At 38.6% G+C, this 16,800-nt stretch overlaps 2 protein-coding genes across 2 annotated transcripts in view; both read right to left on the reverse strand.

Moving 5' to 3' along the window:
- LOC115410978 (myosin-IIIa-like) overlaps positions 1-16,800 on the reverse strand; it is a 205,774-nt gene that overhangs the window by 34,503 nt on the left and 154,471 nt on the right.
- The window catches only part of LOC115410979 (myosin-IIIa-like), a 73,917-nt gene that overhangs the window by 11,815 nt on the left and 45,302 nt on the right, over positions 1-16,800 (reverse strand). Inside the window, 11 exon segments of the mRNA XM_030122844.1 lie at positions 1,250-1,397; positions 2,900-3,110; positions 5,318-5,362; positions 5,365-5,443; positions 12,494-12,585; positions 12,588-12,607; positions 12,728-12,789; positions 12,791-12,827; positions 14,354-14,450; positions 14,453-14,572; positions 15,809-15,893. Of these exon segments, the coding sequence (XP_029978704.1) occupies positions 1,250-1,397; positions 2,900-3,110; positions 5,318-5,362; positions 5,365-5,443; positions 12,494-12,585; positions 12,588-12,607; positions 12,728-12,789; positions 12,791-12,827; positions 14,354-14,450; positions 14,453-14,572; positions 15,809-15,893 (996 nt within the window).

The following is a 16,800-nucleotide window of genomic DNA, read 5'->3' on the forward strand; positions in this document are numbered from 1 at the left end:
TTAAAGTTGAGGGTTATTATATCAAAAACAGAGAAAACTGTGGAAAAAGCAACTTTTTCAGTAAAATATATCATTAACTGAACATAAACCATCGACTGTCATTGATCCAACTCCATGGGTTTTACTGGTGAATTAATGTTGTCGAAGATGACGGTGTTTCCACGGTAACTACGGAGCCTCTGAACGTCCAAATGGGTCATATCTGATGACCATGAAAAGATGACAAACTGTATTTGACACCAATTATTTCCATGTATTGATAGGACTAATGGATCAACAGGTATTAAACAGTTTATATCAGCAGATGTTTTTGGTCGGTGATGGATGTTTGGGTCTTTATGGGTTAAAGGCGAGTTCGTAAAATGTAAACGTAATTTTACTTTTTTACTCTAAAACATAGAGGAAAGTTTGGAGGTGACATTATTTATATATTATGTTATTATTTTACTGGTCGGGCTCATTTCAGATCATAATGGGCTGAATGTGGCCCCTGAACTAAAATGACTTTAACACCCCTGCTCTTGTCTCTCCTTTATATTTCCATATAATTAACCTGATCTGAAAAAGTAACCAGTGAAACACATTTAATTTCATGTAACGTGTTCTCGTGCAGGCATGAAAAAACGAAGGGTCAACACACTGCACATTTTATCCGCCACAATCAGCCGGATTATTTCAACTCCTGTGATTCTTATCTTATTGATGCCATAGCTCAGCACAGATCCTTTATGGTCTGTATATATATATATATATATATATATATATATATATATATATATATATATATATATATATATATATATATATATATATATATATATATAGAGTCCGGTATAGGACAAATGTATTTCTGGGCTGGGTGCCAACAATACCCAAGAGTGAGTTTAAGTCCAATGCTAACTGTCTCCAACTCCTAATTGACCCTCATTTGGGATGATTTATAGCTCCTCTCCATGGGTGAGACCAAATCATTTAACATTAGCAAACCATTCTGTAAGGCCCCAAGGCAAAACACACCCACGAGAGCACATAAATGGAGAATCACAGGCCTCTTTTTCCCGTAAATAAAGACAGCAGCATATTTTACCCTTGCCATCTCTTTTAAAGTGCGGAGTGACAAATGATGACATGTTATCACCATTTAGATGGAAATGAGGTAGTACCAAGGTGAAAAATGCATACAAAGTGCCTCCCAGGACGTATTCAAGCGTTTCCTAAGCATTCTTTGGATTTCTGCGATAAGTCTTACCTGCTCCCAAGCAAATATGTGCTGGTTGAAGTAAAACTGGATCTGCTCGTTGGCGATGTTGATGCACAGCTGCTCAAAGGAGTTCTTCTTGAAGTTCTCGAAGCCGAAGATGTCCAGGATACCGATGTTTAAGCTCTTGTCGTTCTCTCTGGAGATAAAAAGAATAAACAGTCAGTTCTGTTGACATTTATCATTTAACATCAGATCGTCCAAATCATTTAGATAAAAAAGCAATAACAAGTCACACAATGCTAGTTCCTGACTATAGTAACTTTATTCTTAAAAATATGGTCATGATTTGTATACAGATCGTCACAGATTCCATTGGAGTTTTCAATGCAGTGTGATGTTCCTTCTAATTATTTGAAGAATCTGTAATTACCATGGGAGCTCTACTTGGGGGGTCCCTCACCTACAGACTAAAAAGACTTCAGTTTCTACAGATGTTTATCAAAATGAACACGTTAGAGTTCTAAGATTTTTGGAATTTTGAGAAAACTGTGCATTTCTTTATCTTCTTTTTTTGTCATTTGCCATAAACAAATACATATGTTCTTAAATTCTAATTAAATTAAATTCAAGGCAAATAAGACTAATTAAATCACAACATCACTTTTAGACCTTTAAATATAATATGCATGACAGTAGAAATACATAAAAAATAACCTAAAATATCCCACAATTACATGAACATCTGGTTCAGTGGCTAAATAACCACACCTTTTATTTGTAGTTATTCTCTCATTTCTTTTTGGAGCTGTGAGGAGGATTTAAACAGACCAACATTAGAACAGTTTTTTCCTTAACCCATAAAGACCCAGTGCTACTTTTGCGGAATACCTAAATGAACTTTTCCCTATTGATTTATCACCATTTATTATAAAATTATCCTCTGTATTTTGCATTTTTTCAGTGAAAATCATGCATTTTCCTAGATTTAATTCACTGATCATGTAAATGTTTATAAAAAACTCCAATTAAAGTTGAAGGCTATTATATCAAAAACAGAAAAAAATGAAGAAAATTTGATTTTTTTTCAGCAAATATATCAATAACTGAATGTAAAAACGAGCATCCACAACCACTGTCACTGATTCAACTCCATGGGTTTAACTGGTGAATCGATGTTGTAGAAGATGACAGTGTTTCCATGTTTACTACGGAGCCTCTGACCGTCCAAATGGGTCATATCTGATGACCATGAAAAGATGACAAACTGTATTTTACCTAAATTATTCAAACATATTGGTAAGTTTAGTGGTTCAGAAGTCATTAAACATTTCAGATCAGTAGATGGTGTTGGCTGCTAGTGGCTGTTTGGGTCTTTGAGGGTTAATGTAATGAATGTCGGTCTTGCCTGATGTCAACTAGGGCTTCTGTAAGCATTAATTTTACTTCGTTCATCAGGAAAATGTCCAAAATGTAAGATGTAAACATTGTTCTGATCTTAAAACCCAGGATTTCTTAAATAATTATTGCTAATGATACAGGTAAATATGACAGTGTTCAGATCTGCCCTCTTTGCTTTTTCATGCAATTAATGTCTGAAAAAAGGCAAATTGTTTTCATATAAAACTAAAACTTTGTGTGAGTTGACCTCATGGTTCATCAGGACAGTTAACACAGCACATTTCCTGTTCCTCATCTCACCCTAGGTGGCTGTCAGGACGCAGCAGCGTGTTAATGCGGTTGACAATCCAGCTGAAGAGGCGGCCGTAGAGAGCCTTGCCCATGGCGTCCCTCACCTCCGCCGCCTTTTCCACCGTGTTGGGCCTGACGATCGTCTCCCCCCGGGCCACAACGCAGTGGGAGGTCAGGGCTTCTTGGAGCTCATCTGAGCGGATGCACAGCAGAGACGCCACTGAAGAGACATGAGATGACATAAAGAAACAGGGATGAACTCATGGTTACACATCCAGGAAGCATACGTATATGCAAACATGCTGATTCAGAATAAAAAATAAAACAATCAACAAAGAATAACATAGTCTGATGCTCTAGTCCAGAGGTCTCAAACTCATTTTCTTTCAGGGGCCACATCCAGCCTGATTTGATCTCCAGGCCCAGTAAAATAATAGCATAATAATCTATAAATAATGACAACTTCAAATTGTTGTCTTTGTTTTAGTGCAAAAAAACCCAATTAAATTATGAAAATACTTACTTTTATGAACTATCCAAAAAAAAGATGTGAATAACCTGAAAAAAACTGAAATTTCTTAAGAAAATAAGTGCAATTTTAACAATATTCTGCCTCAACTTATCATTTATACATGTGCATTAAGGATCCGATCTACAAAGACATTAAACACTCAGTAACAGGCAGAAAATTGTTAAAATTGTGCTTAATTTTCTTTAGACATTTCAGGTTGTTCATATTTGTTCAGGTTATTCATGTTTTATTCTTAAAGGATAGTTTGTAAATGTAAATAATTTCATAATTTAATGTTATTTTTTGCACTAAAACAAAGAGAAAAAAATTGAAGTTGTCATTATTTATAGGCATAATGTAAGATTATTTTTTACATCAAACCGAGAAGAAAATATGGAGTCATTATATTCTGTGGGTTATTATGCTTTTATTTACTGTAGATCATATTGGTCTATATGTGGAACCTGAGCGAAAATAAACTCTACTGCTTTGACTGTGGAGTTTTTGCATTTTGCTAATTCATCACACGGGTCGGATTGGAACCTTTGGCGGGCTGCATTTGGCCCCCGGGCCGCATGTTTGAGACCCCTGCTCTAGTCCATGGGTGTTAAACATACGGCCCATGTGCCAAAGGGTCCAGTCTGGCTGGTGGTATGAATTTGTGAAATGCAAAAATTAGACTAAAAATATTAACAATCATTTTAGTTCAGAAGTCACATTCAGCCCACTTCCATCCCAAGTAAAATTCTATATCATAATACTGGAAGGTCTCAGAGCATCTGCACAGTTCTGAGAAAATGAGACACTTTTAACTGGCCAATTTGGTGCATACAGTTGAGGAACAGTTCCATCTCCACATTAAATATCTCAAGGTGATAGGGCTAATATTTTAGACGATATTAGTCATTTTGGAAAACAACTGTCTTATAATCACGTTGCTCAGTTGACCGGAAGCGCAGTACCACACTGCATGATGGGAAATGAAGTTAAAAACAGGAACGACACAATTCCTAGCTTCAGTCCCTAGATATCGGTATTAATATGACCATGGTTCCCCACGGGTCAATGTACTAGTAATATCATAATATCCTATAAATACTGACAACCACAAAATTTTTCTCTTTCTTTTGGTGTAAATAAGTAAAACGACAGAAAATCTTTACATTTACAAACTATGTTTTCACAGAAAATGTGAATAACCTGAACAAATATGAATAACTTGAAATGTCTTGAGAGAAGTGCAATTTTAATAATATTCTGCTTGTTACTAAATGTTTTGTGTATTTGTAGATCCACCGTGATCTGTAAGTTGTAATGTACATTTGTAAATGATAAACTGAGCAATAATATTATTAAAATTGCACTTATTTTTGAAAGAAATTTCAGTTTGTTCATTGTTGTTCATGTTATTCACATTTTTTTAAAGGAGAGTTTGTAAAATGTAAACATAATTTTACGTTTTTCATTCTAAAACATAGAGGAAGTTTGGAGTTGATATTATTCCTATATTGTAATGCTATTATTTTACTGGTCTGACCCCCTTCAGATCATATTAGGCTGAACGTGGCCTCTGAACTAAAATGACTTTGACATCCCTGCTCTATCTCCATATAATTAACTTCATCCAAAAGAAGAAGTAACCAGTGAAACACATTTAATTTCCTAAAGCATGGGAGCAAAACCTATTGTGTGAAATCTGTTGAAAGCAAATCCCAATAACAGCCAGTCCAGATAATTCACATCAAAATATTGTTTTCCTATATTTAGCCCCACTCCATCTCAAGCTCTCAACAGAGTTAATGGAGAGCAGCAGAGGATGGAGGCGGGGGAGGGTGGGGGTGCGGCAGATGAAATTCAGAGTCATGCTCGGTTTTACGTCATCGCTGTGTCAGAGCTGTAGCTGGCTTTTCTCTCACCATTATCCAGGACAGAAATGTTGGAGATGTTGCTTTTGTCCGTTGATGCTCTGAGGCAACTGGAGAAAACTCAATATCCCCGGAGTTGAGGATGGCAGCCAGAGTACTGTAAACACTGCCCAGCTCCTGCAGAAAGACACAAACAGATACAGGATGAAGAAAAGCAAGGTACATGGTTTCAGAGTGAACAGCAGACCCATGCAAATATATTCAAGTCAAGAAAAAAAAAAACACAAGGAAAAAGTTTCTAAAAATGTAGTTACTCATTTACATTTACTCATTGTAAAAAGTAGGTCAAGGTTCAAGGTTCAAGGTTCAAGGTGCAAGGTACGTTTATTGTCATTCATTCAATATGAAGAACGAAATCTGCACTCAGATCCCAGCAAAAAGACAAGAAATAGGATAAAAAAAGGTAGTAAAATATCATAAAAATGCACACATGATGTGTTGTTTCAACTTTAAAAACACGAGTGTTGTTTGAATGAAATATCCTTTGCTGTGTGTGCCTCTGTCAGATTTGTCAGTTAGTTGAACTCTTAGGGTAGGTATTGAATTAAAAATTTAAATGTGTAGATGACAGTTTGGTTGATTCAGATCTGTCCTTTCACCATCATCCGGTGTTGGAATCAAACCCAGGACCTTCTTGTTATGAAGCGACTGTACTTACTGCACCACCATGTCTTCATTACAGCAAGGCATAATCTTCTACCTTTATTTCTAGCTGTTTAAGCCAAAAATGGCTGTGGTTTAATATATTATTTATGGTCGTTATCTCGTGATAACAAATTAATTAATTTGGTATCTCCAGATAACAAAGTTCGCTATCTCATGATAACAAATTAATTCATTCATTATTTCATAATAGGGAACCATATACAGAACTCAGATGCTAACAGGTACCCACATCCTCTACATCACTGCCTTTAACGGCTGCAGCTGACATGTGCTGTACAGAGCAGAACATACATTCAACAACAAGTTACAGTAAGTTACAGTAACTATGAGTTCTGTTTGTTTGTTTACAGGGTGTTTATGGTTCAAGGAGCAATATGTTAGTCTGAACAGATGAGAGATTGACCAAGTTACCAACTAACATCTATCTAGTTGCTTCAGCAAACATACTGTTAGTTACTTGCTATTGCTCAAGTACCACCATTCCTCAATGTTTTCGCTCCTTTAACCCCAGTACATCTCCTGGTGAGCGATGGCAGGGATAGTTCCCTGCCACCCCCTGCTGATGCCCCAGGCGTCCTTTGACCCCCAGCTCCTAACCTTCCTCCTGAGCCACAACCAGAAGCTTGCCTTTCTCTGCCTCCGCTGCCAGATCTTTAATGGCTTTTATCGGCTCTGCTCCTGTGCATCCAATGTCACGGAGCAGGGAGAGCTGGCTGTAGTGATGTTTCCACGATTTCCCTTGGGAACTGGAGTTGTCTCCCCAGATTGACCCTCGTGGTCCACTCACTGCTGGGTGAGAGGAGTCCTGGTGCCCTCTCTGATGAGGGAGGTTGAATTTCTCTCCTGCCCTTGCAAACAGGATGGGTGGTCTCGTTGGAGCGGAAGGTCTGTTGTTGGCTTCCTTTCTGCAGGACTCTGCCAACCCTGCCTGCTTCCTCAGCACTAGGTCATGTCGCCACCTGTAGCGGCCTTGGGACAGCACTGTCCTACAGCCTGACATGATATGCTGGAGGCTTGCGTTGATGGTCTTGCAAAGGGGGCAGGTCTCTTCAGTGCTGAACCACTGATGGAGGTTTCGGGAACAAGGAAGGGTGTCATACGTGGATCTGATCAGGAAGCTGAGCCTGGCTTGGGGAGTCTTCCACATGTCAGACCACAACAAGGACCTGTCTGTGATGCACTCCCATGACATCCAGGCTCCTTGCCGACTCTGAGACACTGCCTTGATGCAAAGTCTCTCCTGTTCTGCCCTTGTCACTTCTGCCACCACCATGGCTCTCCGTTGTTCCGTGGAGGCCGTCGACCAGAACAGGGGGGTTTCGCTCCTGCCAAGCACAGCTCAACCCTCCTGGACTCTGCCAACTACCTTGTGGTGTTTCAGCCTGCTGACGCCACGTCAACTTCTTGCTGGGCTTTCCACTTCCTCCCTGTCTGTATCTGCGCACCAGCTGCTCTCACCAGGTGGTCAGTGGATTCCCTCAGCTCCAGCACCATCGAGACTTCTCCTGCTTGTACCCCAGGCTGATGGATTGCAGTTGCAGTGTGTTCCTGCCAAATAAGACCCCTTTCTGAGGAACAAACTGCACGATTTGGTGGTATGACCTTCATCCTTGTCCACCCCACCAGCTCGTCAATTCTCTTCAGCAGTCTTGTTGTACATGCTGCTGTCTGGAGAATGGTGGTGATGTCATCCATATAGTCTCTCACTGGCGGAAGCCTCCAGTTCTGCCTGAAGGTCGCTTTACTCCTTCGACCATATCCCTTGCCCCTATGAGGATGATCTCGAAGATGATCTATGAACAGGATGGGAGAGATCGAGCATCCCAAGGCAATGCCTGCCTCCAGCTGTTGCCAACCTGTGGTGTAGTTCTGACGGGTGCAACAGAGTTAGAAGTCCCCAAAATACTTAGCTACCAGGGTACAAATGCAGACAGGGATGTAGAAGTCCAGGGCATGCTCATTAAGTTGGTGGGGGACTGACCCGTATGCATTGGCGAGGTCCAGCCATACCACATGCAGGTCACTTTTCTCTCTTTTGCTCTCTGAAACTGCTCCCATATGACTGCTGAGTGTTCCACGCACCCGGGAAGGCTGGAATGCCTGCCTTCTGGCAGCTGGTGTCAGTGTACCCGTTGCTTAATGAGGTAGGTGGTCAGCCCTCTTTGCCAGATGGAGAAGAAAATCTTCCCTTCCACATTCAGGAGTGCAATGCTCCTGAACTGGCTGATGGTGGTAGAGTTTGCCTCCTTCGGGATAAAGACTGTCACAGCTCTCCACCACTCTGATGGGATGACCTGGTTCTTCCGGGCCACTCTCAGGAGGTTCCACAGATGTTTCAAGACCCCTGGACAGTACTTGTACAGCTTGTACGGTATCCCGTTGGGGCCAGGGGTCAAGGCTGCTCTCGCTTTTCGGACAACCTCTGCCACCTCAGTGAGTCTGGGGAGAGCAGACTCAGCTGTACTCACTGTACATTTCCCAGCTGAATATCAATACTTAAGAAATACATTGTGCAGTAAATTTAAATGTCAGGGGTGTAAAGGCTTGTTTCCTGCTCTAATAAACCACCTGTTGAGGCTACATTGTACCTCCAGAGGATATGTTTTCAGTGCTAATGATGTGCATTATTTTCAAAGTTTGTGACAATGAATTCATATCATGTAGTGTAATTAAATAACTCCTACTCTAATAAGGTGTATGTGCATATTCTGAATCAATCAATCAATCAGTATGTGTATTTGTCCCCAATGGGGCAATTGTTGTGCAACAGTGGGAGCACCACACAAGTACACATCCATTGATCAAATAACATAAATACCTAACAGAATAAATATACTAAATCAGTAAGGGTAAAATATAGATAAAAAGTATGGATATAAGCCACAGGATTTCAAACCAATAAAAAAGGATTATCATATACTCTCAGAACAGTTAAAATAGATACATAGATATGAAGATGTAGATATAGTTATCTCAAACATCATGCAGCCTGTGATTTTATGTACAACACTATGCAGAATAAGTAGCTGTTCCTCCAGTTCTGCCAAGTGATTACAAGATAAGTGTTATTGACGTGCAGATCCCAGAGGCAATCACTTCTTTGGGCCTCATTAGCCTTCACAATGCCAACAGCTGACTGCCTACATGTGCCCTGCAGCTTCATGCTCCGTCACCAGTCACACAACCTCTACACTGACTTGGAAGCTTTTTGCATGTATTTTGGGGGGCTTTGCTGATTACTTAAATCGTCTACATAATTTCAGTTAGTTGAACACCAGGACTGGGCTGCACCAACAAAAATTAATTTAAGATTATGTCTCTTCACAGTTTAACAAATGTAGGAATCCAGTCTTAAAATGAACCAGAGCTCTGCGGTGCAATTAAAAACTAATCTGTGTTTAGGAACTCCAACTTCATGAATAAATGAGTAAAATCATGTGGCGCTGCTGGACCTTGAATAGTAAAAGTAACATTAACCCTCAGCAGCTCTGGGTTCTTTAAAGGTCAAGTGTGTACGGTTTAAGGGAAATTAGGAAGATTTAACTGCAGTAATGGGACATAATATTCACAGTTATATTTCTGCATGGAAATATGCTGTATATCTGTTACCTCAGAATGAGGTCTTCATAGCTACAGAGGGAGTACATCACTTCTATGGCATCAAACATGTTGCGCTATCATGTTTCTACAGCTGCCTTCCTCTTCTTTTTGTTTCAGAGCAGATGGTATTCAACATAAACTTCACCTTCAGCTTTTTTTTTTTTTTTTTTTTTTTTTACTTATTTATACAACACCTTTTCATGTAAAACCAAGACCAATACAAGAACACTACAAAGTCTTGTGCACATAAAAATGATAAAACACAAATATTTTTTTTTTTTTTTTTTTTGGAAAAAAAAAGTGCCAAGGTGTTACTTACTATGTTGCAAAGTTAATATCCCTTCACTAAAGGTACAAAGTCCAGAATAATCACTGACTTTAATGTTGGCTTTTAGAGTTTTTGCCGTCACCCCTACAGGGGAGGGGGGATACTCAGCTTGGTGCAATATGCAGCTTCACCACTAAATTTCACTAAATCTTACACACTGAACTTAAAACCCAAAAAGACCAAAACCATCTACTGATCTAAACTGTTTAATACCTGTTGATCCACTAATCCTATCAATACATGTAAATAATTGGCGCAAATGCAGTTGGTCATCTTTTCATGGTCATCAAATATGACCCATTTGGATGTTCAGAGGCTCTGTAGTTACCATGGAAACCACTGTCATCTTCTACAACATGATTCACCAGTAAACCCATGGAGTTGGATCAGTGACAGTGGATGGACATACTGGGTTTGTGTTCAGTTAATGATGGATTTTAATGAAAATGTCACTATTTTTTCAGTTTTTTTTTCTGTTTTGATCTAATACTCTTTGACTTTACTCTGAGCTTTTATGAACATCTACATGATCCGTCAATTAAGCATAACAAAATACACAATTTTGACTGGAAGAACTGTAAAATTCAGACGATAATATCATAATAAATGGTGATAAATCACTTAGGAAAGGTAAAATAGTGAGAAAAATTTCATTTGGCAACTGCCACAAAAATCACACTGGGGTCCTATGGATAAAAGTATGTCTTAGAGCAGAGGTGACAAACCCATTTTAGATCAGGGGCCACATACAGTCCAATATGATATAAAGTGGGCGGACCAGTAAAATAATATAAATAATAGGAAAAAAACTTTTGAGCGAAAAAAGCCCATTCCATAATGAAAATATTTACATCTACGAATTGTACTTCAACATAACACGAACAAATATGAACAACCTGAAAAGTCTTTAGTAAATTAAGTGCAATGTTAATAATATTACGCCTTAGTTTATCATTTATACATGTGAATCACAACTTAGAGATCAAAGTGGATCTACAAATACACAAAACATTAAATAACAGGGATAATATTATTAAAATTCCACATACCTCTCTTAAGACATTTCAGATATTCACTTTTTTTTTTTTGTTTAAGGCTTGTTTGTTAATGTAAACATTTTTGTGTAATTTTACTTTTTTTACACTAAAACAAACAGACAAATGTACAGTTTTCATTATTTACAGGTTATTATGATAGTGTTTTACTGGTCTGATCTACTTTAGACCAAAATGACCTAAAATTATTTTAACTTCCTTGATCGTTAATATCTTCAGTGTAATTTTTGCATTTCACAAATTCATCCCAGGGACCGGATTGAACCCTTTGGCGGGCCGGATTTGGCCCCCAGGCCACATGTTTGACACCTGTTTGACACCTGTGTCTTAGAGAATGCATGCAGAAAGGCCCCAGAAATGTTCATTCATTTGGTCCATTCAGAGATTTTTAGTTAAAGGTGGGATATGAGATCTTAGAAAAACGGTTCGAGCAAGCTACGTTTTGAAAATACTCAGTTCAAAAGTCCAAACCCCTTTCTATAGACATTCACCGGAAGCCAAGCCTCCAGAGTACTGGCATGTGCAATGCTTGCTCTCGAGGGTTTCGAAGTACTGCACAGCAACAATTCGCCCAACTCTGGCAGCTCCGGCGGCCCCCAGCTCCAGCCTCGATCCATGCATACCTCTTTCAGTCTCCTCCTACACCCCCGCTGTTACAGAACAGCCCCAGTTCATACCTATCTGACTAACGTTACATTTACTACTGATTTATGTTAGTAACAAAACAATTTGCCAGTGAACTTTCCATCCTAATATAGCTAATATAGCAAAGCTCTGGCTTCATTTCCTGAACAGGTGCTCCAGGTCTCTGAGAATGCATGATTCATGCATGAAGAGGGGTATGCACAGAGGGGAGAGGGGGGAGGGACAAATGGCAGTTGAGTTTGATAGACGTTTCACTGTTCAATGATTTCGACTGGGCGCACAAAGTGATTAGATGGTGTTTTTTCAGTCTTGTTTGTTCCGCAGATGACTACATTTTTTATTTTTGTGCTAGAGCATTTAATTAATTGGTTGTAATCGGGGTGTGAAGGGGATTTTAAGCAATATAGTAAAAAATGCTCCAGGAAAACATCTCGCACCCCACCTTTAAGGTGATAAGATTGTGGTTGACACTGAAACAAAGTAAGACATAATGATGCAACTCGGTATAAAACAAAAAAAAGAACAGGGAGTCCACTCTGAGCTGGAAATGGTGCACAATGATCTATATTTCAGGTGATTATTAATATTATATTCAATTTCTGCTAGTTCGTCATAAATCTTACAAAATGAACCTCTAATGTTGTCCAACAGAGCCTAACTCCGCTGATTAATCATAATATGACATTGTGCCAAAACACACAACAATTAACAGATGACAGATTTATTTGTGTATGCAATTATACATGCATGCATATGTAATCCAAGACTGTGAGGCCATACTTGTCTAAATGAATATGATCAAGGTTACTGTGTTGAACCTTGTGGGCATGCCTCTCTGAGCTCTGTGCCAGTGATTATTGAAGTGCTCCGTACCTCCAGGGTGAATCCAATGACTTTGAAACACTGCTCCACTGCATCAAACTGCTCCTTGTAGAAGGTGTTGCTCACTATGTCAGGCCCTAATTAATGTGTTCATTATACAGATACCTGCAGAACAAAAGAAGAACACACAGATGAGGACAAGCAGTGTGTGGATGAGAGGGAATTTTCCACCCAAGTGTAAAATAACTGTTTTTGATAGAAGGTCTAAAGGGATGTCAAACCTACTTAGGTGTTTGCTGTCAGAGAGCTTGTAGTGGGGCGAGTTTCTTCCTGTCAGCCAGACCTGCTGTATATGTAGTAGAAGACATGGAAGTTTTTCTCTCCCCTGTAAAGACATAGAAAGGATAGGTTTGCTGTTAAAACCTGGGATCCTGTTTGGTTATGATGCCCTGAAGATGAACAGCAAAGGAATAAATCAGGAAAAATAAAATCTAGATCTGGCTTGGAGTGTTTGTAGAGCGTAAACAAAGGCCAATGCAGCACAAACCTCTTACTTTCAATGTTATGTAACATCTTAACATCCATCACGTCACTGTTGACCCATTTTAAGGTTAGAGTTAGGGTTAGGATTACGATTTGGACCGCACTTTAAGTGAGGTAGTTTAGGTTGTGTTTCAGCCACTTGTTGAACACAGAAACTAGAAGATGTTCCCTTTAAAGTCCAGTCGAACACATGCACATTGGTCTGTTTTTTTGTTTCGTCTGTAAGTCTTGAGTTAAACCTAGCTAAGGTTAGGGTTCCATGAATAGACTGAATGTTAAAGTTATTCAGAGTTATGGCTAACATGCAATAAGTTAAAGGCGACTACAATAGGTTATTAGATTACTACTTACAAATTTCCCATTTTGTTTGATGTAAAACTACACAATAACATGTTTAATGATGTGACTTGTTCCGCTTGTGGTTTCTGCATCATAACGAAGGATCATGGCTGCAAAATGCAACACTGATGTTAGGTTAGTCTGATATTATAATAAAATTATTACATAGAATTTAAGTAGAAACAGGTAATTAGGGATGTAGCCCCAATTCATGGTAATACAGAAACTGTAACTAGTAAACCTTAAGATACCAAAATAAACCTAGTTTCATAGAAACACCCAATTAACATTTAGAACGACATCTGTAATTCAATAACACTGTATTTACTTGTAGTGGATTACAATTATATGACAAGCTACACCTCACCAGTGTATTAATAGCAAAAACCCTTTTCAATTTGCATGAAAGCATTCACAAAAACACAAGGAATATCTAGTTTTATTTATTTATTTATTATTATTTAAGTCACTTCTAAGTAACTTTTTGCATGTCTGGAACATAATTTTTGGCAGAACATTGCTTCATTGTCCCCTAAATAAGTATCCAATAACAAGCTGGTGAAAGCGTACACACTACACTGCCGGCTAAATCAGACCTTTTCTGACCCCTGCATCTGTTTCTACTGAAATACTCAGACCGCCTTTGAAGTTCTACTAAGGACACTTGCAAGACTACAATCTTTGATCAAACAGGAAATAAGCTGGTCCCTCCACTTGACCTGGCTGGCTCCCCAGACACATGATAAGAAGAAAAGATAGATGAGTGAATAGGAGGTTGGAGACAAATGCCACTGGTTTCAGATGGAGAAGCAGAGGTGAGAGGAGGAGAGAGAGTCTATTACGCACTGATCTCAGACCTGCATCTGAAAAATATCTGCTTATGATGTTCTTTCAGGAAAAATGCCACAGACGCGACTTAAATTTCTATGAATGTTATTGTCAAATGAAGGTCAGAGCAGTAATATGTGTGATAAGGTGGCTTATACACACAAAAAAAGTCAAAGTCAGACAGAGGGGAGGGATATTTACGCTGCCTGGTGGATGACTCTGGATTTTTCCAGCATGTATTCCGATATCTGCGCTCCGACCACCGTTCCCCCAGTGGTGAACTTCATCTCCAGGTATTGCCAAAGCGGCTGGATTGTCGTTGATGACGGTTGCAGGCATTTCCGAACGCTTCCACAAGGCTGTTGACCAGCAGGATCTTCTCCTGGAGCGTCCGATTATTGGCCTGAATAAACATTAATCCTTTGAAGTCACTGGCAAATCAATATTTATTTAGAAGAAATTCATAGTTTGTGTCTGGGATGAAGAAAGGTCTGATTGGCCTCCTGCCACATGCCGTTCTATTCCTGTTCCATCAAAGTGATATCCTCATTACTTTTTTCATCTCCTGCTCATGAAAAAATGCAAAAAAAGAGAGTGAAATTGATTTTTATTTTCTATTAGGTTCTAACTGATGAGTGGCAGCAGCTGAGCTTCAGGCCAAGCTGTTAAAGGAAGCTTCAGTTGCATTTGCATCGACGGTGCGTTACTTTCACATCCAGGTGACTTTTGATGCATTGGATCTTAACCCTCCGGTATCCCGTCCAGCAAGGCTCTTACTAAGCACAAAGTGTGCCTTTTTTTGCACACTTGTGGAATAATGTCAAAATTTTTTAATACAGTTTGTTTTAATTCTTTTACACTTTTTTCTATTTCATCAACTTGAGCAGTAAATAAAAATACCAAATACTCAATAATTGTCACATTTTTTAACCCTTTAAATGCGTGTTTGTAATGTAAACAAAACATTTTTTGGATGCAAAAAAAAACCAAAAAAAAACCCCAACTTTTTAAAAAAAATACTACATAAAAATTGGATTACATATTATTTGATTTTTGCAGCCTGGCATATGTCAGTGATTAACTCCAACACTGGTTAATTTACATTATTATTTTTGGCGCTAGGTCAAATGTTCAAAAATACTAGCATCTGTCACCAAGTGTGCGTAAAATGCACACCTATAATCAAACTATTAAATATAAAATATAAATATTGATTTAATTTTCTGCTCTAATTTGATTTTATTTTGTAATCAAGGTCAGCCCTAATCATACATATGAAATGGAAGAAATAGTGCATTTTAGGCACACTTGGGAGACAGATGCCAATCTTGTAATTTTCTTTTGTTTACAATGTGCAAATTTTAGCTGGTGGTCAGAATTTTAAAGATCATGCGGAAAATGAACAACTTTTGAATTCTACCTTATTTAAATTGTGAAAAATAATATGAAGTTTTTTAAAATTGAAGTGCAAAGTGAGCCTAAAAGGCGCACCCAGATACCAGAGGGTTAATTAAAAAAAAAAGCAGAAACTTTCCAGCATAAATGGACATCTGTTGGCTTAGATTTTGCTGTGTTCTGTGTTTAACCTTCATCATCAATCCTAAACTATTCCACTGGGTTTAAGATGCTTAGGTTTTTTGTCTCGCTCTGACTCACCCTTTCCAAGAACGGTCAGCTGCTGCACCAGGAGATGAGCACTCTCTGTTTTTCCTGCTCCCCTTTCCCCACTTATCACAATGCACTGCACACACAGGAAATCAAAGAGTCTTTATGTATTTATAGCTTTTGACAAATAGCCCATACATAAAAAACATTTATATTAACAACAATGCTACTGTCTCAGATGTGTGGCTTTAACAGACTTATACTGGTAACATTAGTGATAACTGCTGCACATTCAGACTTCCTGCACAGAATCAGGGTCATATCATGTACTAAAACAAAGGCTTTTGAACTAATTATGAGAAACAAAAAAATGATATGAGAACCAACTATTAAAAAAACAAAACAAACTGTAGTAAACAATGGAACACCATCTAAAACACAATAATCATTTCAAATAAACATTTCTTATTTGACATACATTTACATTGTGGTTGCAAACCATTCGCCCTAATAGGATCCAGAATGAAGATGACACTAGTTTAGTCTTTTATAACGATAGTTTTTGTTCACTGCCCGTCTAAAAACTAAGCAAACTAAACACAGTCAGTAGAACCTTCCACTGGATAATTACAACAGTAGATGCTATGACCTGGGTCATAATTCTGTCTATTTAGTAATATTTCTGTTATTGTGTGTGTGTGTTCTCCCCCAGTCCTGTAGGTGTGCGGTGTCTTTTTGTGTGTCTGTTCTGTTTCATGCAGGAAGCTGATTGGAGGAACAAAATTACCCGGCCCCTTTAAAAATGGCCCTGGATCCATCAGTCGCTCTCTCCTTGCCTGTTGCCAGCTCCCAAGCGTGTTTCCTACATGTGTGATTGTCAGTCATCGTGTGTCGTGTGTGTTAATTCAGAAATTGTACATAGTTGTAAAAGCATTATTGTAAACTTGATCCTTTTGTCGGTAGGGGAGGACAGCTCTTTTGTATTCACCTTTTCTCCTGTTTTTGGTTAAGGAGTTTAGGTTAGTTTCCTTTATTTTATTCCT

Source organism: Sphaeramia orbicularis, chromosome 20, assembly GCF_902148855.1.
Source record: "Sphaeramia orbicularis chromosome 20, fSphaOr1.1, whole genome shotgun sequence".
In the NCBI taxonomy this organism is placed as follows: Eukaryota; Metazoa; Chordata; class Actinopteri; order Kurtiformes; family Apogonidae; genus Sphaeramia; species Sphaeramia orbicularis.